Genomic DNA, 27,271 nt, shown 5'->3' with positions numbered 1-27,271 from the left:
AAACAGTATTGATGGTTTATTTAAGACATGGGAAGCTAAGGGCCTCATACGTTTCTATCAAATGTACAATGAAGGAGTGGATTCTTTTGAAAATGTAGCTAATAAATATGCCTGTCCTAGTAATCACTTTCACCGATACCTGCAAGTAAGAAGCTACTTAAGAGAAAAAGTCCAAATTAAAACTCTTGAAGATCTCCACCCCCTTCTGAAATACATGATAAAGACTCAACAAAGCCATAACCTCAAAAACACAACAGGACAAATCTACAGAATGCTTCAAGAAAACAAAATTGAAGATTTAAGCTATATTAAAATAAATGGGAGAAGGAACTGAAAACAAACATTCCAGATAAGGAGTGGAATCAAAGCTTTAAAGATATCTTCCATTACATAAATCACCCTTTTGGCAGGAGTCTGCTTGGAAAATAAATATGAGGTACTTTAGAATACCATCGAGTATGTCCAAATTCACACAAAATAATGCCAGTTGCTGGAGGGAATGTGGGGAGAAGAATGCTGACCATACACATATATTCTTCACATGTAAAAAAATACAAATCTACTGGTCAGATATTTTAGACATAATGGAACAGATGTTCGAGAAAGTGGGTATAGAAAAACATGATATACTGTTAGGAACACGCCCCAAAAACCTACAAAAAGAAGAATTATAATTTTTTTGAGAGCTGCAGCACTTAAGCAAATAACAAGAGCTTGGAAAAAACGTGAACCCCGAAAGTAAACAAATGGTTAGAAACTATAGAGGACATATATAGTATGGAAAAGGTAACCTACAAAATCAATAAGAATGAAAATATGCTGGGAAAAAGATGGGGTCTCTTTAAACTATGGAAAGGTACTAGATGACAGACAGATCAGTCTTTGAGGAGGATTTAAGTAACATGAAACTAGTAATATCTTGATCTACTACTCAATTGTTGGGGAACACCCCTTAGGCCTACACCTACACCTACAATGAAAATCCAAGCCTTTTTACTTATTATTATTATATATATTTTGTTTACTTTATTTTATTTCTATTATTTCATTTTTTATTTATTTACTATTATTATTATTATTTTTCGTATATATGTATGTGGGGATGAGTAGGGATATTAGATGTATACCAGTCCAGGATCTATACTGGTACTTTTGTTTGTGTTTTTGTCTCTTGTTTTTTGTATGGGTGATGGATAAAAAAATAAAAATAAAAATGTCAAGATTTAAAATATGCGTATGTACATTTGTGTGTGTATGTAAGCATGGATATGTGCAGTTATGTATGTGTATGTGGGGTACACATACTATACCTAAATGTAAAATGACTTTCTTTGACACAATAAAGTATAAAAAAGTCCATTTGAATTGAATTTTATTTTATTTTATTTTATTTTATTTTATTTTATTTTATTTTATTTTGTTTTGTTTTGTTTATTTTATTTTATTTTATTTTATTTATTTTATTTTATTTTATTTTATTTTATTTTATTTTATTTGAGAGAGAGAGAGAGAGAGAGAGATAGAGAGAGAGAGAGAGGAGAGAGAGAGAGAAGAGAGAGAGAAGAGAGAGAGAGAGAGAGAGAGAGAGAGAGAGAGAGAGAGAGAATGGCATAACGCAAAGCGACATCCATCGGAATACAACCACCATAAAGACTGTCAATCACACAGATCGTTCTGTACTATACTGATCTCTGTTTGATTGTTTTGCTTTGTTTTGTTTGTTATAACACTGGCTTTGGCAACGTAAACATATGTTTCCCATGTCAATAAAGCCCCTTTGAATTGAATTGAATTGAGAGAGAGACAGAGAGAGACAGAGAGAGAGACAGAGAGAGAGAGAGACAGATAGAGAGAGACAGACAAAGACATACAGAGAGAGATAGAGAGACAGACAGAGAGAGAGAGAGAAAGACATACAGAAAGAGAGAGTGAGAGAGAGACAGAGAGACAGAGAGAGACAGAGAGGCCAATCAGGGTAACCCGTGTGTTTTTATCAGACATAGTGGGATTGCCTGATGGACCAATCAGAGCAGCTATATGTGACTGATGGGCCAATCAGACATAGTGGGGTTGACTGATGGGCCAATCAGTGCAGCTATAGGTGACTGATGGGCCAATCAGAGTAACCCGTGTGTATTGTGTGATATTTCAGAGGAAGTCGATTGGATGTCTGAAAAGGCTTTTGGTTTGGTTGATAACAGGGGCATAGAGATCAAAGGGCTTCAGTCATACTTTTACTTTTCATCTATTTACCATTTCCTATTCAACATTGCAATGTGTCTTTAATGACATCACCTGTTAATTGATTACAATCACCAGTTGTTTGCAGCCAAGATGTAAATGGTAAATGGTTGCATTTATATAGTGCTTTTATCCAAAACTCTTTACAGTTTGTTCCTCACATTTTACCCATTCACTCACACAGTCACTCACACATTCACCCACCGACGGCGGAGACCATGCAAGGTGCCGACCTGCTCATCGGGAGCAATTAGGGGTTAAGTCAGTGTCTTGCTCAAGGACACATCGACACGCTGCCCGGGAGGAGCGGGAATCAAACCGGGAACCTCCGGATTACCAGACGACTGGTTTACCTCCCGAGCCACTCTCGCCCCCCCATGTCTGCAATAGAATCCCACAATTCTCAACTCCGCAGTCACTCTGGATCCATGTACACGTTCTACTACTACTACTGGTGATTAAAACCTCTTAACAATCGCCCCCAAAAGTGGCAATTTTAGTTTAGTTTTTGAGGAATGCATACTTTTATTGCAAACCAAAATACTATACTTTATACGTATAGCACATGCATGAGCCTGGTTTCTTTTGAGAGATGACATTCTGAAGTTTCTGATACAATAAAAAAAAATCACTTTTAGAGCTAATTAATTAATTAATTAATTCATATATATATATGTTTTGTTTTCTTTCTTTCTTTCTTTCCTTTTGATTATTATTTTGTTGTTAATAAAACGTATGAACGTACCCCATGTGAACGTAACGTATGAACGTACCCCATGTGAACGTAACGTATGAACGTACCCCATGTGAACGTAACGTATGAACGTACCCCATGTGAACGTAACGTATGAACGTACCCCATGTGAACGTAACGTATGAACGTACCCCATGTGAACATAACGTATGAACGTACCCCATGTGAACATAACGTATGAACGTACCCCATGTGAACGTAACGTATGAACGTACCCCCATGTGAACGTAACGTATGAACGTACCCCATGTGAACATAACGTATGAACGTACCCCATGTGAACATAACGTATGAACGTACCCCATGTGAACATAACGTATGAACGTACCCCATGTGAACGTAACGTATGAACGTACCCCATGTGAACGTAACGTATGAACGTACCCCATGTGAACGTAACGTATGAACGTACCCCATGTGAACGTAACGTATGAACGTACCCCATGTGAACGTAACGTATGAACGTACCCCATGTGAACGTAACGTATGAACGTACCCCATATGAACATAACGTATGAACGTACCCCATGTGAACATAACGTATGAACGTACCCCATGTGAACGTAACGTATGAACGTACCCCATGTGAACGTAACGTATGAACGTACCCAATGTGAACATAACGTATGAACGTACCCCATGTGAACGTAACGTATGAACGTACCCCATGTGAACGTAACGTATGAACGTACCCCATGTGAACGTAACGTATGAACGTACCCCATGTGAACATAACGTATGAACGTACCCCATGTGAACGTAACGTATGAACGTACCCCATGTGAACGTAACGTATGAACGTACCCCATGTGAACGTAACGTATGAACGTACCCCATGTGAACGTAACGTATGAACGTACCCCATGTGAACGTAACGTATGAACGTACCCCATGTGAACATAACGTATGAACGTACCCCATGTGAACATAACGTATGAACGTACCCCATGTGAACGTAACGTATGAACGTACCCCATGTGAACGTAACGTATGAACGTACCCCATGTGAACATAACGTATGAACGTACCCCATGTGAACATAACGTATGAACGTACCCCGTGTGAACATAACGTATGAACGTACCCCATGTGAACGTAACGTATGAACGTACCCCATGTGAACGTAACGTATGAACGTACCCCATGTGAACGTAACGTATGAACGTACCCCATGTGAACGTAACGTATGAACGTACCCCATGTGAACGTAACGTATGAACGTACCCCATGTGAACATAACGTATGAACGTACCCCATATGAACATAACGTATGAACGTACCCCATGTGAACATAACGTATGAACGTACCCCATGTGAACGTAACGTATGAACGTACCCCATGTGAACGTAACGTATGAACGTACCCAATGTGAACATAACGTATGAACGTACCCCATGTGAACGTAACGTATGAACGTACCCCATGTGAACGTAACGTATGAACGTACCCCATGTGAACGTAACGTATGAACGTACCCCATGTGAACATAACGTATGAACGTACCCCATATGAACATAACGTATGAACGTACCCCATGTGAACATAACGTATGAATGTACCCCATGTGAACGTAACATATGAACGTACCCAATGTGAACATAACGTATGAACGTACCCCATGTGAACGTAACGTATGAACGTACCCCATGTGAACGTAACGTATGAACGTACCCCATGTGAACATAATGTATGAACGTACCCCATGTGAACGTAACGTATGAACGTACCCCATGTGAACATAACGTATAATGTGTACCCAATGTGAACATAACGTATGAACGTACCCCATGTGAACATAACGTATGAACGTACCCCATGTGAACATAACGTATGAACGTACCCCATGTGAACATAACGTATGAACGTACCCCATGTGAACGTAACGTATGAACGTACCCCATGTGAACATAACGTATGAACGTACCCCATGTGAACATAACGTATGAACGTACCCCATGTGAACGTACCCCATGTGAACGTACCCCATGTGAACGTACCCCATGTGTATATGGTCTAATGATAAAGGTTTTCAGTTCTATTGTTCTTCACCTTGATGGAAACCAAGTCTACTCTGTTGGACACAGAAGCCCCGCCCGCCCACTGACGGCATGGCTATGCAAACCCGCTCCAATCCATACAAATTCACTCAGCAACACTTTGCATGTCAGACTCATTCTGGGTCATTCTGTACGAGCCCTGGTGTCTCCAATATCATTATACACAATGATCTGTACTAATAGATTCACTATTATTATGATCAATATTATTATTACCATCGACATGACTTCCTAATCGTTGGCGTGGTCTCCTTATCAGGATGTACTAGTAGCTGATGCCTCTCTCCCCTATTCTCTTCCTCCCTTCTCTCTCCTTCTCTCCTGTTCCCCTCCTCTTTTCTCTCCCTTTTGTCCACCCGCCCCTCTTCCTCTCCTCCTCTCCTCTCCCTCTCCTCTCTCCCTCTCCTCCTCTCCCTTTCTCCCCTCTCTCTCCCTCTCCTCCTCTCCTCTCCCTCTCCTCCTCTCCCTCTCTCCCCTCTCTCTCCCTCTCCTCCTCTCCTCTCCCTCTCCTCTCTCCCTCTCCTCCTCTCCCTCTCTCCCCTCTCTCTCCCTCTCCTCCTCTCCTCTCCCTCTCCTCTCCCTCTCCTCCTCTCCCTCTCCTCCTCTCCTCAGCTCTTTGAGAAGTCATGACGTCTCACGAGGAGGAGTCGTCCTTCCGCAGGTTCTTCCAGTACGCAGAGGACAGTGGGCTCCGGACGTACGACGGCCTGGTGATCCAGAACGCGTCGGACATCGCCCGGGAGAGCGACCGCGTCCGCAACGAGACCAACTGGGCCTACCTGCAGGAGAAGCACCAGAAGAAGAGGCATCAGGAGGACGCCATCAAATGGTAGGAGGCCACACCTCACAGGGACTGGAGGGGCTGATGGTGGAGGGCTGTTAGCTGAGGGTGGAGGAGACTGGAGGGGCTGAGGGTGGAGGAGACTGGAGGGGCTGATGGTGGAGGCTGTTAGCTGAGGGTGGAGGAGACTGGAGGGGCTGAGGGTGGAGGAGACTGAGGGCTGATGGTGGAGGGCTGTTAGCTGAGGGTGGAGGAGACTGGGAGGGGCTGAGGGTGGAGGAGACTGGAGGGATGATGGTGGAGGGCTGTTAGCTGAGGGTGGAGGAGACTGGAGGGGCTGAGGGTGGAGGAGACTGGAGGGCTGAGGGTGGAGGGCTGTTAGCTGAGGGTGGAGGAGACTGGAGGGGCTGAGGGTGGAGGAGACTGGAGGGCTGATGGTGGAGGGCTGTTAGCTGAGGGTGGAGGAGACTGGAGGGCTGAGGGTGGAGGAGACTGGAGGCTGAGGGTGGAGGGCTGTTAGCTGAGGGTGGAGGAGACTGGAGGGGCTGAGGGTGGAGGAGACTGGAGGGCTGAGGGTGGAGGAGACTGGAGGGCTGAGGGTGGAGGAGACTGGACTGGGCTGAGGGTGGAGGAGACTGGAGGGCTGAGGGTGGAGGAGACTGGAGGCTGAGGGTGGAGGAGACTGGAGGGCTGATGGAGGGCTGTTAGCTGAGGGTGGAGAGACTGGAGGGGCTGAGGGTGGAGGAGACTGGAGGGCTGAGGGTGGAGGAGACTGGAGGGCTGAGGGTGGAGGAGACTGGAGGGCTGAGGGTGGAGGAGACTGGAGGGCTGAGGGTGGAGGGACTGGAGGGCTGAGGGTGGAGGAGACTGGAGGGCTGAGGGTGGAGGAGACTGGAGGGCTGAGGGTGGAGGGGACTGGAGGGCTGAGGGTGGAGGAGACTGGAGGGGCTGAGGGTGGAGGGCTGTTAGCTGAGGGTGGAGGAGATGGAGGGCTGAGGGTGGAGGAGACTGGAGGGCTGAGGGTGGAGGAGACTGGAGGGGCTGAGGGTGGATGAGACTGGAGGGGCTGAGGGTGGAGGAGACTGGAGGGCTGAGGGTGGAGGGCTGTTAGCTGAGGGTGGAGGAGACTGGAGGGGCTGAGGGTGGAGGGCAGAGCGACCCTCAGTGTTATACCCGTGTCTTCTCTCCATGGATCACGTGAACAGAGAGACTAAGGCTCAGCTTCTTCCCTCCAGGCCATCAGAACATTGAGCATTGAACTCTCCACACACAAGTACACATGAGCACACACATACACACACATACATACACACACAACACATGCATTCGCTCACACACAAACAGTCACTTTAAACTAAATGGAAAGGACACTTTAAAGGAACGAGGAAAATAAAGGCCACTTTAAGGAAAGAACTGGTTCTTGTATAGCATAGTTTAGAAATAGCAAGTATAGCATAAGGATATAGAGTCAAAACTGTATATTGTATAGTAGTGCACATATGACCCAGTGCCTTAATCCATAGCTAACATTGTATTGCAGGACTTTAGCATGTCTATTTTATCATGCCTATTTTATGTCTATTTTATCACCTGTTTATTATGTCTATTTTATTATTTAGTATTATTACATGGCGTTTTCACATTCGCCGAAATGCTTGCTTGTGATTGGTCAATAGCGCGCGTCAGAGGTCAGTTATCAGACAATAATGACCGCTGTGGGACAATAATGACCGCTGTGCGCAGCTGTTCGCAATCAAGCCCACAATAATGACCGCTGTGCGCAGCTGTTCGCAATCTGCCGGCAGCCGGGGAAGCTGCTGGGGGGCGGAGCGACGAGCACTCAGCGGAGCCAGAACTAGTGTTACTGTTGCGAGTCGATGTAAAATTAATTAGGTATATTGTTAGTAAGTTAGCCATGTAATAAGCGGGATAATGTATAGCTATACTCGATCATTGTTGCAAAATAATTGACCTTCACTGAAGTTTAAAACACCTCGCCGAGGCGGCTCGGTATTTTAAACTCTGTGTCGGTCAATTATTTTGCGACAATGACCTCGTAGCTATACATTATCCCTTACTTATTGCACAATCGAAGCGGACATGGCCACCCGCATTTTACTGAATGCCCTGGTATGTATGTGCTAAATAAACCTCTTGAATCTTGAATCTTGAATCACCGTGAGTGAGATATCAACACACACAGTCTTTACACAGCAGCCATCAGGAGATACTACACACATCGGTGGCATCTGTTGTGATTGAAAGTGTTGAGGTTGGCAGGTTGAGACACGCGCAGCAGTGTGGTCGGGATCACTGAGCCGCTCCGTTAGAGAGTGAAGTTAGTCAACTGTGTTGCGTACAGTATAGTATAGTATGTAGCAGCGTAGCCCGGCCTGAAGCCTAGTAAGCCTCACTCAGGGAGAGGGAGAGAGACTCAGGGAGAGAGAGAAAGAGAGAGAGACACTCAGGGAGAGAGAGAGAGAGAGAGAGAGAGAGAGAGAGAGAGAGAGAGAGAGAGAGAGAGAGAGAGAGAGAGAGAGAGAGAGAGAGAGAGAGAGAGAGAGAGAGAGAGAGGCTACGCTCGCCTTGCTTTTTTGCATCCTATCAAGAAGCCTCGTCTGTACTGTATACTATATTCTTAGGAACCATACTATATACTGCTAGTACGGTAGTACCTACAGGTAGGATTGTTGAAAACAACAACAACCTAAATGGAAGCAGATATAATGGATTACTTGTTGAATTAGTCAGAAACATGTTGGTAGATGCCAATCCCATTTGTTCCACCCCACGGGGTCGGTACCGACCCAAAAATGACATCTGGTCATAAATCAATATTTTTCAGAGTGTTGCATTTAAGTTGCGATTTTTTAATCAAACTATTTCAAGTATTAACATCACTAACATGTCACAAAAGCATGTAGAATGTATATTATCATCAATACGTTAGTTTAGCAATAGGTTAAAAGTGCCATTAGATAGTTTTAAGTTTTCGATTTTCTGAAGTCTATTGCAAGACGGAAACGGAAATGGACATTTTGAACCATGGGAATTGTAGTCTTTTTGCAGCCATTTTGTAGAGGGGGTGCATACAGATACAGCCATAAATAGTCATGTAGCTGTCGACCAGTGTTGGAATTTTTACTGTGGGGTTTCAAAGTTCAGCGTTCTGATTGAATCATATCAATAACTGTTATGATTCACGATAATAAGCCACAAAAGGTAACGTTTTTGACAAATATTGAAACGCAGTTAGTTTCTCCTCCCTATTGTTAGCATGTAGGAACAATTAGATCTGAAATTAGTTTCAAAACGGTTGCACTGTGGGGAAAATTAAAAAGTTCAGTAGATTACAGTAGATTTCATTATCTGTTCTTATGCACGCCTGGTGATACTAAATCCAAATTGAACTTGGGCATTTGAAAGATAATATATATATATATATATATATATATATATATATATATATATATATATATATATATATATATATATATATATATATATATATATATATATATATATAAATGTGCGAATTGGCTATAATAAGGTAATGTATAAGCATCATATTCTATAATAATATTTCAAATTGCATTGGTCCGGATGGGAGAATTCAGTACTGTATCTACAGAACCTTCGGTTTAATCATCTTCCCTTTATTAATTTCCTTAGATTTTTGTACACATGATCTCAAGAGGGTACTGAACGAGATCAGTGGCAGTTTTTTAAGTTTGGTCATTATTATCATGGTGTTATTCACTGTCAAAGATGCAAAGAAAAATCATAATTCATATTCTCCTTTGTTTCATCACAATTTAAGCAAGCCTAGAAATAGACACAATATTTCTGACACTGTGAATACATTCCCTGAGGTCCATAGATGTACCTAGATACCAAGAATATGCAAATAGCCCTTGTAGAAGTGGAGCAATATTCCATTTACCTAGGTATATATTTTAGGCGGATTTTCACCATGTGTGGAACAGGTTAAGATAAAGCTTGATGGGGGCGGTCAGGTGGCGTAGCGGAGATTGCGTTCGTCACCAAACGCCGGAGACGCTGGATTCGCCTGATCGAATCCAGCTCACAGCTCCGGCGTTGTCACCAGCTTGGCTGGCCGTTCACACTAATACAATTGGCTGTATTAGAGGGTGGGAAAGCTGGCGGGGTGGGTCCGGGTCGTTGTAAACAGCGACTCCTACAGTTCGGTCGGGGCGCCTGCTCTGCACGGATAGGATCTAAGGGGGGTAGTGTGATCCTTCCACACGTTACACCCTCTCAGTGAGAGTCCACGCTGCCAGGTAAAAAGAAGCGGTTGATTGGCTAGACGTGTGTCGGAGGAAGCGCGTGATAGCCTCCACTCTCCCAGACCGACTGTGGGGGGTAAGTGCGCAGCGACCAGGAAGGGGATTCGGAATTGGCATAACGACTAACATTGGGATGGGAGAAAATCTGAGGAAAAAGGAGGGGGAAAAAGATCAATAATTCTAAAGATAAAGCTTGATGAAGATTTTACAAGGTTACTTACAATGATGCCACTCAAAGACTACAATCACTACTGATTGTAATTTTGAATAAATTGTTCCTTTAATTGTGCGTTCAATAGATCCTGAAGACAAGGTTGCCCAAAGGTAACTAAAATCAGAATATGATGGTCTGTTTGATTATTCAAATGGATTATGTTACAGATTACAATGTTAACCCTTTCGCAACCACACTACAGAAGGTTAACCTTTCACTACCAGACTACAGACAGTTAACCGCCTGTAGTGTGGTAGTGAAAGGGTTAACCTTCTGTAGTGTGGTAGTGAAAGGGTTAACCTTCTGTAGTGTGGTTGTGAAAGGGTTAACCCCTTGTCGTGTGGCAGTGAAAGGGTTAACCCTTTGATAGTGTGGTAGTGAAAGGGTTAACAATGTAATCAGATATCTGAAATGGAGAACAGAGTGACCTTACAGTGGCTCAGGAGGTAGAGCGGTCATCTGGTAATCGGAAAGTTCCCGGTTCGATTCGGCTCCTCCCGGCACCGTGTCGAAGTGCCCTTGAGCAAGACACTTAACCCCTAACTGCTCCCGATGAGCAGGTTTGCACTTTGCTTATTCGCCTCTGCCGTCGGTGTGTGTGTGTCTGAGTTAATGTGAGGCATAAATTGTAAAGCACTTTGGATAAAAGCTGTTATATAAATGCAGACCATTTACCTTCCTAAATCTGTTGGTGGGATTGTACTATATGTTTTAATATTGTATAGTTTCAAGTTCAAGTTTCTTTATTAGTTGTCATACAAAAATACAGAATACTTTGATATGAAATGCTTTTTTCTGTTTTGCTCCTGAGAGTGTGCTAGATAAAAAATAGATAAAGTATAAAATAGAAAGTCAAAAGTACGTAAACAAGTGTAAACAAAAGTGTTCAATATACATACAGTATATACAATATACAATACAGAGTAGAATTTTTTTTAACTGAGTTACAATACAATATACAGTACAATGCAGAAATGGGATGAGGTACAACTTAGGGTAAGGTGCAATGAGGTATGAGTTGTAGTGCAAATATCTGTGGATGTGTGTGCTGTGAGTGTATTTGATGGTTTGTTACATAGTGTTATTGTCATTGAGCATCCTAATGGCCTGGGGATAGAAGCTCCTTCTGAGTCTCTCTGTACTGGCCATGAGACTCCGGTATCGCTTGCCTGACTGCAGCAGTTCAAAGAGGCAGTTGTTTGGGTGACTAGAGTCTTTGATTATTCTCTTAGGGCCCGCGTCCACTTGGCGCATATTTCTGACCGCACGCATCTGTTTTCAATGTATTCCAATGGGGAGGGAGCGCATGCGGCCGCATGCGGCCGCCTCTAGGAAGTGCGCTGCCGTCGGCTTCTTTTCTCAGCTTTTTTGTGCGGTCGAAAGTTGAAACTTTCTCAACTTTCAGAGCGATGCGCTGGGCTCATTTTCAGACAACCAATCACAGCCATTCATCTACCACTCTGTTTGTAACCTGACACCGGAGCTGCCTGCCTGTCTGGCTGTCTCCCACAGACAATTGAGATTCGCGACAAAACTAATAATAATAACTACACGAATACACTACTAAAAAGCTAATAAAAAGCAAAGGGCGAACTGTGGTGTCAGGCAATAACTATATATATAATTAATATACAATAAAGTTATTCAAATATGCTATAATATGTGCAAAACCGCGGCATGGCTGTAGATTTTTTTCTGTCATCTACAAGATGCGCTGCATGCCAGCGCTGCCGGCGCACTCCCAGCATGTTTCACGGAGAAATATGCGCTAGGTGGACGCGGGCCCTTAGCCTTACTCCTGCAACGCTTGTTGTAAATGTCTTGGAGAGTGGGAAGCCCACCTCTAATTGTGAGTTCGGCTGAACGGGCCACTCTCTGTAGTCTGCTACGATCTTGTGCGGTGCTATTCCCAAACCAGGAGGTGATATTGCCAGTCAGGATGCTCTCTATTGTGCATGAGTAGAAGTTCTTAAGGATCTTCTGACTCACTTTGAACTTCCTTAGGCGCCTAAGGAAGTAGAGGCGCTGCCGTGCCTTCTTGACTACACTGTCAATGTGCGTGGTCCATGTCAAGTCCTCCGATATGTGGACTACGAGGTACTTAAAACTGTTCACTCTCTCGACTGGTGCCCCGTCGATGCTGAGGGGGCTGTAGTCCCTGACCCCTGACCTCCTAAAGTCCACAATCATCTATTTTGTTTTGCTGACGTTCAGGTAGAGGCAGTTCGCCTGACACCACCGTGCCAGATCCTCTACCTCTTCCAGGTAGGCCCTCTCGTCGTTTGCAGAGATCAGGCCCACCACTATTGTGTCGTCAGCAAATTTTATGATTGTGTTGTTGATCCGCTGTGCCACAGTCATGTGTGTACAGCGAGTAGAGGAGGGGACTCAGAACACAGCCCTGGGGGGCCCCTATGTTGAGAGTGATGGATGAGGAGGTGCAGTTGCCTGCTTTCACCACCTGGGGGCCTCCCGTCAGGAAGTCCAAGACCCACTGGCAGAGGTCATAGTTCAAGCCCAGGTCCCTGAGCTTGGCTACGAGTTTGGAGGGGACTATGGTCTAGGTTTTGGTATTTATGTAGTAATAGTACGTGCTTGTGCCAGTCTGTCTCTCTTGCCTGTTTGTCTGTCTGTCTGTCTGTCTGTCTGTCTGTCTGTCTGTCTGTCTGTCTGTCTGTCTGTCTGTCTGTCTGTCTGTCTGTCTGTCTGTCTGTCTGTCTGTCTGTCTGTCTGTCTGTCTGTCTGTCTGGCTGTCTGTCTGTCTGTCTGTCTATCTGTCTGTATGTCTGTCTGCCTGTCTGTCTGTCTGTCTGTCTGCATGTCTGTCTGTCTGTCTGTCTGTCTGTCTGTCTGTCTGTCTGTCTGTCTGTCTGTCTGTCTGTCTGTCTGTCTGTCTGTCTGTCTGTCTGTCTGTCTGTCTGTCTGTCTCTCTTGCCTCTCTGTCTGTCTGTCTGTCTGTCTGTCTGTCTGTCTGTCTGTCTGTCTGTCTGTCTGTCTGTCTGTCTGTCTGTCTGTCTGTCTGTCTGTCTGTCTGTCTGTCTGTCTGTCTGTATGTCTGTCTGCTGTATGTCTGTCTGTCTGTCTGTCTGTCTGTCTGTCTGTCTGTCTGTCTGTCTGTCTGTCTGTCTGTCTGTCTGTCTGTCTGTCTGTCTGTCTGTCTGTCTGCCTGCCTGTCTGTCTGTCTGTCTGTCTGTCTGTCTGTCTGTCTGTCTGTCTGTCTTCCCTGTCTCTCTTCCCTGTCTCTCTTTCCTGTCTCTCTTCCCTGTCTCTCACCTTGAAGCTGAAAGTGACTTTGGGAATGTCCCTCCCCTTTCCCATCAGCTGCTGTTCGACATTGAGAGAATTATCGTAATGAGATCAGTCTGGCTGGAGACGTCTGCAACACAATCCTCGCAGCTGTGGTGTGATCACTGTAGATCTGTTCCCTGACGCATCTGTACCGAGTCACTGCCTGCTGTGTCGACTCGTCACCACACTGTGTGTTGTGAAGGGCCAGATTAAACCGAATATATATATTTATTTATATATATTTAATTGTATTTGTATATTCTCTAATATTCCCTGATATCCCTTGTATATTCCTTGTACAATATGCATTGAATATCCATTCTAGCCTACTGAACATCCCATAATAGTCTCCATTCTACTATTGGTCGAGACCTTGGTGCCAGGCTGCCATACCCCTCAGACCCAGTTCAAACGTACCGCTCGACATGTACGAACAAGTCCTAGTTCCGCGTAGGAATTTGGCTACCGCACCACTAATGGGACTATTTGTTCATAGTGCGTATATATACTGCGCTACTAAAGTAGGACTTTCTTTTCAGTCCAGTTTCTTCAGTCCAGTTTCTCCAATAGAGTCACAGACGTAAAGCCTCCCCGCGACGCCACGTGTGGGAGTAAGGCCAAGTTCGCCTACCATCGGTATTGAGACATCGTGTATATTAATATTTGAATAGTCATATTTGGCACTATATCGTCGAGTTGGACGTAGTCTATTAAGCTAATAATAGTCTGTTAATATATAGTGCTTCGTGCGGTGAGAATACTACCGTAGTCAGTACCCCATCGTTTCGGGCAGAGAACTGGCTGCTTACCCAGGGTGGTTGACCCTATGTGAAGCTGCACCCGAGGAGCCCCAGAGCCGACGAGCGAGTGGACCTGTATACCGGATTATTCTACCGGCGACAGCCCGCCTTCCCAGGCACGGATTATGCTTTGGATACTTTGATTATTCCATGGATAAAGACCCCCGACACTGCCGTGTGTTGGAAACCCCCCCCCCTGGAGAGGACGCAAGGTGAGGAGACGCTCTGCAAGACGAGGTCTCTTCACGTCTCTTCCCCGTGGACCGGAGCGAGCCGGCCCACAAAGAGTCCACCTGCTTTCATCTGTGGTCCAAGGATCGCCGGCGCATTGAACGGCACTACAGTGGGTTCACCTGGGATACCCTTGGCCGGACGAGGCAGCTGGATTCTACCCCCCCCCCCTCCTACTCCTGTCGGCTTACAAGCGACCGGATTAACCCCCTCTAGTGTATCCAGCCTATAATCATTAAAGTATCATTGCTGTTATTCCTTAACTATTCCAGGTCGTATATTTACCACCTGCGCCTTCAGAGATTGGACATTCTCTATTGATATACCGACGAATACTCCTTGCCATAAAAGTGCATACTATTTCAATTCATAAATGTAATTAAGTGATTAAGTGCTTATTCTACACACCATCGCTGTGTAGGAAATAAAGACCTGTTTCTAATTCGTACATTTGTGTTGGATCCGTTTCATCTACGTGAGAGTGTTCATGATAATATATTTATGCCGTGTACTGGGTGGCCGAATATTAAGTACAAAGGTAGTGGTAGTAAGTATCATATCTAGTAATACAGTCAGGGAATTGTACCCCTCAGTTACAATTGGTCCTTCGAGCCGGATGGTAATTAGTGTAATATTAATATAGTGTTATTAATATTGAAATGGCCTATGATGAACACTCCACGAAACGATCCTCCTAACCAACGCCCGCAGCGCGAACGACGGCTCCCTCAGTACTTAGAGGCTTACGCTGTCAGTCAACAACCTAGTCTTCTACTAACAGTAAACGCGGTAAAACTAGAAAGTAAAAGTATGTCTAACCCCAACGCCCAGACTACCCCGACCATAGAGGCCCCTACGGGCTCTAATGTAACTGACCAAGTTCACGGTGGGGACCAGTGGGAACCAGACATGACTTCACACCCCGCCAGTACCGAAGAAGTAGTCCCCGATGAGTCCCGGGAGGAATACAACGCTACCGAGAGAGAACTCGGCACGGAAGAAGACGGGGAGAGCACCGTGGAGATAGAGCTCCAAGGCTCCGCAAGGAGTACCCCGAGGGAAGGCTCCCCTATACAACCGCCTTCTCCCAGCGAGGCAGAGAGGACCCTACAGCAGGCATTCCTCGTCAGCCTGAAAGCCTCTACTGAACGCGATAGACTCCAGGGTGAACGCGATCGATTGCAGCTACAGCAACGGAGCGAAGAAGAGCACATACGCCTGGAAATAAGACGCATTCAGATGGAAGAGAATGTGGCCAGAGACCGAGCAGACAGCCAGCGAGCAGCTGCTGGTGCTCTACGGGACGCAGAGCGCGACAGACAGCAAGCGCAACTAATAGAACAGCTGATCAGACGGACAACACCCTCTCCCTCCGCCAGAGGCTCCAGGAACTCGTCTAGACACACCTCCAGGGCGGCATCCCCTAGCCGAGTAAACAACCCTGAACTTGACCAACAGACGAGGTCTATACCCCCCACAGACCACCTCCCCCCACCGGTCCAAGCGAGACCTAGCAACCGGGAAGGAGCAGCATATCCTGTGGAGAGGCTAAACCAGAGACTACAAGCACTGGATGACCTAACTGAAGACGAAGAGGAAGAGGAGGAGAACCACGCCCGAAGACAGCACAGTACTCTACCGGACCAGGAGGTCCGGTACAGCCCAGGCTATACTCCCGCGGAGCTGCGCTACAGACCCCCGACTGTATACACGGGTGAGCACGACGCACGACCCGCACCGAGGAACAGCACCTGGACAAGCGGGCCATGGTACACTGCCGGTACCAGCCCATACCAAGGAGCGGGAGGAGACTCGCCTAGGAGGCCTCTCCCCCAACGCTCGCCGATGTATCCACAGTCAGCGTCATACATTGGCACGCCTATGGTACCCGACTTCACCCAAGAGAACCGGGCCCAGTATACAGAACTCTGCATGTGTCTGGAGACCATGTTGGTGGATGTATTGGATGAACGCCACAAATACGCCATCCTACTGCAGCACTTAAAGGTGCCCCGCGCACATAATATAGCGCTCGCCTACGCGACTTCCACCACCCCATACACAGCAGCGCTGGTAGCATTGGACCAGAGGTATGGGCGCATATGGGATTACGTGATCCAGGAGATCCGACACATCGACCGCTTACCCCCAGCAATAGACAATCGAGCACTGGACGACCTGTCCATCAGAGTGCAGTCCCTGGTAGGGATGTTGGGAGCGCAAAGAGAGAAGGGGAAGTATGAACTTTACGCCAACTCAAATGTGGAAAGGATTCTGGAGAAGCTGCCGCCCGCTCGTCAGGAGCGCTTTAGGCGGCAGAGGGACCACAGAGACCCGAATGGCCCCGAACCGAACCTCCTCGATCTAGCAGACTTCCTGGGGAGAGAAGTCAGCAGCCTACGGCTAGATACATTCGGACGGAGCACCCCTGGCTCCAGAGAAGGAACCAGACGACTAAATGATGGAAGAAGATCGGTGACTGTGATGCACCAATCGGAGTCAGTACCGAGCAGCAGGAGCCACAGTACCCCCTCCAGAACGGAGAAGTGGAAGATAGTGTGCCCCTACTGTGAGAAAGAACACTGGCTAGCGCAATGTGACTCCTTCCCCAAGCTGAACGCGGAGGAAGCAGGTCAATGGATAAAGTCCAACAAGCGCTGTTTTCGCTGTGCGCGCTCACACATGGCAGCCGAATGCCGCTTAAAGAAAAGGTGCACCAAGTGCGATGGAGCCCATCTGGACATACTTCACGACAGTAACAGACGGCGCCCTTCACCTGCACCATCCAGCCGCAAAGCGAGCGTCATGTACATCGATCCCGCCAGCAGCAGTGGAGCCCGAGTACTCCTAAAAGTAGTGCGTGTGACACTAAGCTACCAGAATAAAGTCCTGGACACTTACGCCGTCCTCGATGACGGGTCAGAGAAGACCCTGCTGCTCGCCTCCGCTGCGGCCCAGCTAGGGCTGCGGGGAAGCGAAACCCAAATGACAATTCGGACAATAAGACGAGATTTGAAGACGATAAAGGGCGAGAATGTCTCATTCTCTATCGCAGCAAGCGGCCAGCCTGAGCGACGGTACCAGATTGCAGACGCTTTCACCAGCCAAGAAATAGGACTGTCGCGGTACACATACCCCGTCGCCAAGCTGATGGAGAAATATGCACATCTGCGCAAGTTACCGATCCCGCTCATAGACAATGCTATGCCGACCCTGTTGATAGGCTCCGACCATGCAGACCTCATTGTCCCGATAGACCGGGTTCATACCGGACCCCGAGGCTGCCCTGCAGCAGTCGAGACCCGTTTGGGATGGACTCTCCAAGGCCCGCTCGCCAAATCTCTCAACCGAAGTACAGCCACTAGATGTCTCCACTCCCGAGTCACAGAGGGAGAAACCGCACTCCTGCAACACGTAGAGCGGCTATGGACCCTAGAACAAATGCCCTTTAAGAACGGAAAGAAAGACATTCGCTCTAAAGATGACATTTACGCAATTCACCTCCTCGAGACAGGGACCAAGAGAGTCCCGGTCAACGGCGTGTTGAGATACGCCACGCCACTCCTGCGGCGAGAAGGAATGCCTACTTTCCACGCCAAGACAGACGCCACAGAACGGTACCTGCTGAACACGGAGCGGCGCTTAGCCAAGAACCCCGCCCAAGAGAGTGTATACCGCGCTGAGATTGAGAAGCTCATCACAGCGGGACACGTCACAAAGATGGACATTAAAGAGGCTGACCAGACCACTGAATCGTGGTACGTGCCCCACCACAAGGTCCATCACAACGGTAAAGACCGCATAGTATTTAACTGCAGCTACCAGATCGGACCCCAAAATCTGAATAAAGAGTTACTGCCTGGTCCCACACTCGGCCCCTCCCTACTCGGCGTTCTACTCCGCTTCCGCCAGGAAAAGGTGGCCATCAGCGGGGACATTAAAGGAATGTTCCTGCAGTTGAGATTAGTAGAGGCGGACAAGCCCCTGTTACGGTTCCTATGGAGAGAGAAGCCAGGAGATGAGCACCCAGCCATCTACCAATGGGAAGTCCTCCCCTTCGGAACGACGTGCAGCCCCTGCTGTGCGACATTTGCACTACAGAAACATGTAGCAGAGGACCCAGCAGCGGACGAAGAGGTCCGACACAGCGTAAAGAACAGCTTCTACGTAGACAACTGTCTACAAAGCCTTTCAACCCAGGAAGAAGCCGAGGCTCTCCTGATTAAACTCCGCGCCTCATTGATCAAAGGCGGCTTTGATCTCAGGCAGTGGGCCAGCAGCGATCCGCAAGTACTGCGCAGCCTCTCCTCCGAGGACAAGGCAGCCAGCAGCGAGACCTGGATGGCTACAATCCCGGGAGAAGCCCAGGAGATGACCCTGGGATTGGTGTGGCGATTCAAAACAGATTCGCTTCACTACAGACACAAGCCCCTGACTACGGAGCAGGGAAGGCCGGCGGCGGCGCCGACCACCAGACGGAGTGTGTACACAACACTCGCCCGACAATATGACCCGCTAGGATGTATTCTACCGTACACCACCAGGGCAAAAATGATTGTACGAGCATTGTGGGACAAGGACCAGGGCTGGGACGACCCCATTCCCGCACACCTTGCATCCACCTGGAGAGAGTGGGAGATGGAGCTCCACTCACTCCCAGGCGTTAATATGCGCCGAAGCTACTTCCCACCCACGGTGAGGCCAGAGACATGTAAAATGGACTTACACGTCTTCAGTGACGCCTCAGAGGTCGCATACGGATCAGTAGCCTACTTGCGGGCCCAAGACCAGGGGGGAGAGATCTACACAGCATTTGTCCTCGCCCGCTCGAGAATAGCCCCACGCAAGCAACAATCTATCCCACGTCTAGAGCTCTGCGCAGCCCTAGCCGGAGCGCACCTAGCCACGCTCATCCAACGTGAGCTCACCATACCGGTGTCTAGAACAATCCTGTGGTCAGATTCCACGACGGTACTCGCCTGGATCAAATCGGACTCATGCAAGTACAAAGTCTTCGTGGGAGTCAGAGTCACCGAGATTCAAGACCTAACCGAAGAGTTAACCGGAGAAACAGAGTGGCGCTACGTTGATACAAAACAGAACCCAGCTGACGTCATCACCCGGGGGATGCCCCTGGATGACCTCACCCGTCGCAATGTCTACAGTGACGGCCCCGCATTCCTAAGACTCCCGGAAGGACAGTGGCCCATGCCTATCCCGAGGGAAGCAAGTCCAGAGGAGGTGGAAATTAAGAAGTCTGTGTTCTGTGGATTGAGCACCGTAGCCTCCACCGACCCTAACATAAACGATTGCACGTCCATAGAGAGTGCACAACAAAGAACATTCCTGCGGTACCACCCGGAGTGCAAGTCCCCCGCTGATATGTCAGCAGCTAACTACGAGGAAGCAGAATTGCTTCTACTGCAGCGAGCCCAGAGAGACTCGTTCCCCGATGAATTGGCCTGTCTACAGGGAGGAAAGCCCGTCCCATCCGACAGCAGATTAATTCACCTGGCCCCCGAGAGCGACGCTCATACCCTCATCAGAGTGGGTGGTCGCCTACGCAGAGCCCCCAATCTACCGGATGACATTAAACACTACCTACCGTCTCTACAGACCCGCCAGAAGTGGGTAAAGGAGAGAGACAATTTGACAGAAGGAACAGTCGTCATGATTATTGATCAATCACTGCCCAGAGCTATGTGGCCGGCCGGCCGCGTAAGCAAAGTGATCACCGGTGCCGACGGCAAGGTCCGAGCAGCTGAAGTGCTCGTCCAGGGTCGCACTTACACCCGTCCCGTGGCAAGGCTCATAGAACTGCCTCGACTCCCAGACACAATCGATGATGACCATGACCCTACAACCCTATGACTTTGTGAAGTTGACTGACCCCTACAGCAAACCCTTATGTGTAAATAGACAACGCGATTAATCTGTCTCTGTTTAACTGATTAGGTCTGGGACCTATTCAGGGGGTGGCTGTTGTGAAGGGCCAGATTAAACCGAATATATATATTTATTTATATATATATATTTAATTGTATTTGTATATTCTCTAATATTCCCTGATATCCCTTGTATATTCCTTGTACAATATGCATTGAATATCCATTCTAGCCTACTGAACATCCCATAATAGTCTCCATTCTACTATTGGTCGAGACCTTGGTGCCAGGCTGCCATACCCCTCAGACCCAGTTCAAACGTACCGCTCGACATGTACGAACAAGTCCTAGTTCCGCGTAGGAATTTGGCTACCGCACCACTAATGGGACTATTTGTTCATAGTGCGTATATATACTGCGCTACTAAAGTAGGACTTTCTTTTCAGTCCAGTTTCTTACCCTCCAATAGAGTCACAGACGTAAAGCCTCCCCGCGACGCCACGTGTGGGAGTAAGGCCAAGTTCGCCTACCATCGGTATTGAGACATCGTGTATATTAATATTTGAATAGTCATATTTGGCACTATATCGTCGAGTTGGACGTAGTCTATTAAGCTAATAATAGTCTGTTAATATATAGTGCTTCGTGCGGTGAGAATACTACCGTAGTCAGTACCCCATCGTTTCGGGCAGAGAACTGGCTGCTTACCCAGGGTGGTTGACCCTATGTGAAGCTGCACCCGAGGAGCCCCAGAGCCGACGAGTGAGTGGACCTGTATACCGGATTATTCTACCGACGACAGCCCGCCTTCCCAGGCACGGATTATGCTTTGGATACTTTGATTATTCCATGGATAAAGACCCCCGACACTGCCGTGTGTTGGAAACCCCCCCCCTGGAGAGGACGCAAGGTGAGGAGACGCTCTGCAAGACGAGGTCTCTTCACGTCTCTTCCCCGTGGACCGGAGCGAGCCGGCCCACAAAGAGTCCACCTGCTTTCATCTGTGGTCCAAGGATCGCCGGCGCATTGAACGGCACTACAGTGGGTTCACCTGGGATACCCTTGGCCGGACGAGGCAGCTGGATTCTACCCCCCCCCCCCTCCTACTCCTGTCGGCTTACAAGCGACCGGATTAACCCCCTCTAGTGTATCCAGCCTATAATCATTAAAGTATCATTGCTGTTATTCCTTAACTATTCCAGGTCGTATATTTACCACCTGCGCCTTCAGAGATTGGACATTCTCTATTGATATACCGACGAATACTCCTTGCCATAAAAGTGCATACTATTTCAATTCATAAATGTAATTAAGTGATTAAGTGCTTATTCTACACACCATCGCTGTGTAGGAAATAAAGACCTGTTTCTAATTCGTACATTTGTGTTGGATCCGTTTCATCTACGTGAGAGTGTTCATGATAATATATTTATGCCGTGTACTGGGTGGCCGAATATTAAGTACAAAGGTAGTGGTAGTAAGTATCATATCTAGTAATACAGTCAGGGAATTGTACCCCTCAGTTACACTGTGTATGCTTCTCGATATTGGCTTTTTTACCGATATCCGATATACCGATATTGTCCAACTCTTAATTTCCGATACCGATATCAACCGATACCGATATACGGAATAATTTCAGGTAATTAATATTACTTATTACATGGCGTTTTAACATTCGCCAAAATGCTTGATTGTGATTAGTCAATAGCGCTCCGTTACCCCTAGCAGCGGTCAATTTATTTATTGCTATGGGCAACGGCGCAATAATGACCGCTGTTAGGGGCAACAGAGTGCTATTGACCAATCACAATCAAGCATTTAGATCGCAGTCACGAAAGCTATAACCTCGTTCCCAGCTTTATCTCGCACAGCTGCACTACATCAGGTTCAATCAAGTCCACACCTGCCGGCGATGACAGAGGAGCCACAGAACAACTGCGTCTGCATTTGATCTCGTCTTGTCGATGGTGTAAAATGAATTAGGTATATTGTTACTTGTTAGTAAGTTATCCATATAATAAGCGGGATAATGTATAGCTATACTCGGTCATTGTCGCAAAATAATTGACCTTCACTGCATTTAGAACACCTCGGCTGCGCCTCGGTGTTCCAAAACTCCGTGTCGGTCAATTATTTTGCGACAATGACCTCGTAGCTATACATTATCCCTTACATATCTCTTGTCGTGGAATTAACACAACATTATGCATACTTTTGACAATAAATAAAATAAGAATTAGTTCTTACTTGCTTGCCTGGGTAAGTAAAGGTTAAATAAATGTAAAAAAATATATATATATTTAATAATAATTAGAAGGTTTTCAATTATCACCATTATACAGTTTGCGGACAGTGGTGACTAATGTGACGACGTCTTGTCTATCTATTCATAGTGTTTTCATGACGTGTTGTGCATTTCCTATCAATATGGCCATAAGCCCGATCTCACGTAAAATATGTAAATATGTAAATAAAGTACTTCCACCACAGGAAAAAGGTACATATTGTACGTTATGTTTTAATCATGAGTAATATATTGATGTATTTAGGAAAATGTACAATGTGTACGTATTTCAAATTAGTACATATAATTAATTACATATAAAAAAATATTGTAACTTTTAACGTTTTCAGAAAACATTTCAGTTCCCCTGCTGGGAAACGAACCCGGGACGCTCACATTTACCTCAAGATTACCAAGACATACTTTTCTGATAGCCTCATTTCATTCAGGTAATTGTGGTGAAATTCTCTTTATATCCTGACCTTCCAATGAATCAAATGTCCCGAGAAAAGGAACTGTGTTCTCGGTCACTGTCCCCACACCCTGTACTCAGCTGTTCCAACATCTCAGGCTGCCTGAATCTCACGAATCAGGGTTTTCAGCCTCTGCTGAGGGGTGTTCCTGGGGTCACATCGTGTTCAAAACCACCAGCCAATCAGAGGCCAGCTCCAAGCCCCTGGGAGTCTATGGGAAAGCTTTGCTGCATGTGCAACAACAACAAACACACAGGCCTTGAAAAGCCATAGATGCTACTTACCTGGACAGGTGACCTCACTTTTTGCTAATTACTCCCAGAAATTGCCTACACCACCTGGCTAAACTTTAACCCTTTCACTACCACACTACCAAAGGGTTAACCCTTTCACTGCAACAAATTTACAGAAGGTTAACCCTTTCACTGCCACATGACAAAGGGTTAACCCTCTCCCAACCACACTACAGACAGGTTAACCCTTTCACTACCACACTACAGACGGTTAACCATTTCACTACCACACTACAGATGGTTAACCTTTCACTACCACACTACAGACAGACTAACCCTTTCACTCCAACACTACAGACAGGTTAACCGGGCTTAAGGCTTGATCATGCCAGTGTTTGGCCCCGCCCCCAGCTCCCTCCCAGGCCTCTAATACAGCAGAGATACCATGACAATAGTAACACAAATGTTTGGATGTATTGACACCGCCCTGTTCCTCGTACCTGGCTAACTGAGTTAGCCGGATAATTTTCAGGATAGCTTGACTTAAGCCAGACCTTTCCGTTCCCCGACGTCGGATTGTCTAAATCGCCATGGTAACAGATCAGAAAGTTTGAACCTGGTCGAGGGCAGAGTTTAGTTCAGTTAGCTGGATGAACCATGGCCACACCCTCGCAAATAAATGCAGCTCCCTTCCTGAAATAATTCTCACAGTCAGACTCTAGATCCCATTATACCATTCTGAATAATTTTTTTGTGCTTCGTTTTTCTAGAGAAGGCTTTTGAAATGTAAAATAATAGACCTAAAATGCTGATAATAAATCATATTCAGCCTATGAATTTACTTTGTCCTATATAATGCACGTCATATTTATACGGATACGGCGCTCGCGATCGCGACACACACAGTTATTTTAATAACGGACTAAACGGATCCTGCAGGGATATTTTTAATGAATGAAACCTATCGGGCGTTTGGCTCTGATTAGTTTAATATTCTTTGCTGTGTATTTGCTTAACGGAGCGCCCGGATTGTGTTTCATTCAAGCATACTGTAACTGAGGGGTACAATTCCCTGACTGTATTAATCAAGTATGGTATCATTAAACCACTACCGTCTTATGTACATTATACTGGCCATACCGTACACTAGTATATGATGAGAACACTTCCCCACAATGAATCGGTTCTACACAAAGTTGTCTTTAAGTATTTATTAGCAGCAAGAATACATAATATACTTTAATCGAATGCACTTGTAAGGCAAAGGAATGTGCGTAGGCAAATCAATAATGAATGTCCATTCTCATATTACGCATGAGATAATAATACAACTTGAATATTAGGAATTATATCTAGGGGATACTGGTAGGGGGGTTCCACCGGTTGTAAGCCAGCAGGGGGAGGCAATGCTCTAATGCAAAGTCTGGGTCAGCGGGGACTCAATAGGCTCCCGGAGGCGGTATATTACTCCCTGCTCAGCAGATGAAAGGCAGCGACTGTAATCCCAGTATGCGTGCAGCACAGGTGGAAGCCGGTCAGCCTCTCCAATAGAGACGGGCTCGAATGATGCTCCTCACGGGCAGGTCCCACAGCAGTGGGTGTAGACGATTCTTCTCCGCTCTAACAGCCTGGTCCAAAGCAATAATAATAATCCAGTCGGAAAGGGGGTCTGCATTCACCGGTGTAGATCCTCCGGTGCGCGGTGGTTCACATTAACTAAGTTGAACTGGACGTTATTCAACCAAGCGCTGGTTATAAGTGCTCTATTTAGACACACAATTGCTCACTTCACTTGGTCTTTGACTCGTGATGAAGGCTTTTACTAGTAAGGAGCGAACGATACGTTGAACAAACGTATTAGGATAAAACAAGACTCTATTTTGGGGCAATACGGGCCCTACTTCACCGCACGTTGCATAGTGGGTGAGGCTTCACTTGGGTAACTCGAACTCGAACTGAACGGACTGCGGACTGAACTGAACTACTTCTGTATTCACCTGCGCCATATTTATATGTACGGGGAACAAACTAGTGCCCACCTCATCTCTGTCTCGTAGTCCTGGGCAGAACCGGGCATGTTGAGACAAGCCTTGACGGTAGCTTTGAACTCGACTCTGGGGGTAAGACACTGGCGCTGGTGGAACGCTATCCAATAAGAGAACGAAATATTATGGTCTGTAGTAGGTTAAAGGGATATTCCATGTATATGTACAAAGAATACACAAGGGATATCAAACGATATACAAATATTATGCAATATATATCAATCAATAAATACATATATTCGGTTTAATCTGACCCTTTGTAACAGCCGCCTCCTAATTAGTCCCACCTAATTAGCTAAGCAGAGACAGATTAACCGCACTGTCCACTACTCAATGTCCGTTGTGAGGGTAGGCAGTTCACAAAGTCAGGGGTCATGGTCGTCATTAAGCGAGTCGGGGAGCCTTGGCGACTCTATCAGCCTCGCCACGGGTCGGTTGTATGTCCGCCCTTGGCCGAGCACTTCTGCCACTCTGACCTTTCCGTCGGCACCAGTGGTCACTTTGCTTACGCGGCCGGCCGGCCACGCAGCTCGGGGTAGTGACTGGTCTATGGTCATGACGACTGGACGGGATGAAGGGGGGCTTAGGAGGAAGCGGGCCTGAGACTGCTTTGATCTGTGCTTGGCTGTGCCTCCTCCTCCTCCGTCTGTTTCTCTTGTTTGCTCTGTACCCCGTCTGAGGAGGGGCCGGTGCCGGCCGCCCCGTCAAGGAGTCGCTTGGGGTGCTGGGTTCGAGGTCAGCTACGTCTGGAGTGCAGCTGAGGGGGGTGGAGTTCCGAACTCCCTCTGGTGCCCACGGTTCTCTCACGGGCCTCTCGCTTAATGTCAATAGCCTCTGCTGTACGAGGGAGTGGCCGGTGTCGCTCGCCTTTGTGTGTAGGCAGCGTGTAGACGTGGGTTGACTGTCAAGTCCGTAGAGGGGGCCCTGGAGCGTCCATCCCAGTCGGGTCTGAACCGCGACTGGGCATCCTTTGGGTCCGATGTGGGCCGCCTCAATTGGGAGAATGAGGTCCGCGTGGTCGGAGCCGATGAGCAGGGTCGGTGTGGCGCCGTCGATAAGCGGTATAGGTAGTTGACGTAGGTGCACATACTTAGCCATCAGCTGTGGGATGGGGTAGGTGTACTGAGACAGGCCTATGTCGTGGCTGGTGAAGACGTTGGTTATACTATACTGCTTCTCGGGCTGGTCCACCGCTGCTATCTTGAAGGAGACCCTTTCACCTTTTATGGTCTTCTGGTCCCTTCTGATGGTGCGTATGGTCATGGTATCTTTGACACCCCGCAGGCCCAACTGGGCTGCTGCGGAAGCGAGGAGGAGAGTCTTTTCAGACCCATCGTCCAGGACGGCGTAAGTGTCCAGGACCTTGTCCTCGTAGCTCAGGAGCACTCTGACCACTTTGAGGAGCACTCGGGGGGTCCCGCTATGCTGGTCAATGTGGAGCACTCCTGTTGGTCGGTTGCCTTGGATCTTCTGGTGGGCTCCGCACCGTGCTGCGCGGTAAGCGGCGCCCGCCTGGGCCGCCTCACGCCACTGGTCAACTTGGACGGGGTCCAGTGTCTTATATTCGGCGCACTGTGCCAGCCAGTGTCCGCCGTCGCAGTAGGTACAGTAGGGAGCGGTCTGGTGGCTCTTCGGTACTGGTGCCACCGCCTCGGCATGGTACAGTACCGCGAC

The 27,271-nt window shown here is 47.2% G+C and overlaps 1 protein-coding gene across 1 annotated transcript in view; it reads left to right on the top strand.

Moving 5' to 3' along the window:
- Positions 1-5,679: 5,679 nt before the first annotated feature.
- Positions 5,680-27,271, top strand: part of nyap2a (neuronal tyrosine-phosphorylated phosphoinositide-3-kinase adaptor 2a) — a gene marked incomplete at both ends in the record, with an annotated part of 156,989 nt that continues 135,397 nt past the window's right edge. The window contains one exon of the mRNA XM_084309763.1: positions 5,680-5,882. Coding sequence (XP_084165889.1) covers positions 5,680-5,882 — 203 coding nt within the window. The remainder of the gene's footprint in view (positions 5,883-27,271) is intronic.

This window comes from Notolepis coatsorum (genome assembly GCF_963971535.1).
Source record: "Notolepis coatsorum genome assembly, chromosome: 1".
NCBI classification, from domain to species: domain Eukaryota; kingdom Metazoa; phylum Chordata; class Actinopteri; order Aulopiformes; family Paralepididae; genus Notolepis; species Notolepis coatsorum.
Note: the sequence above shows the minus strand (reverse complement) of the source record. Positions and strands in the feature narration are given on the sequence as shown.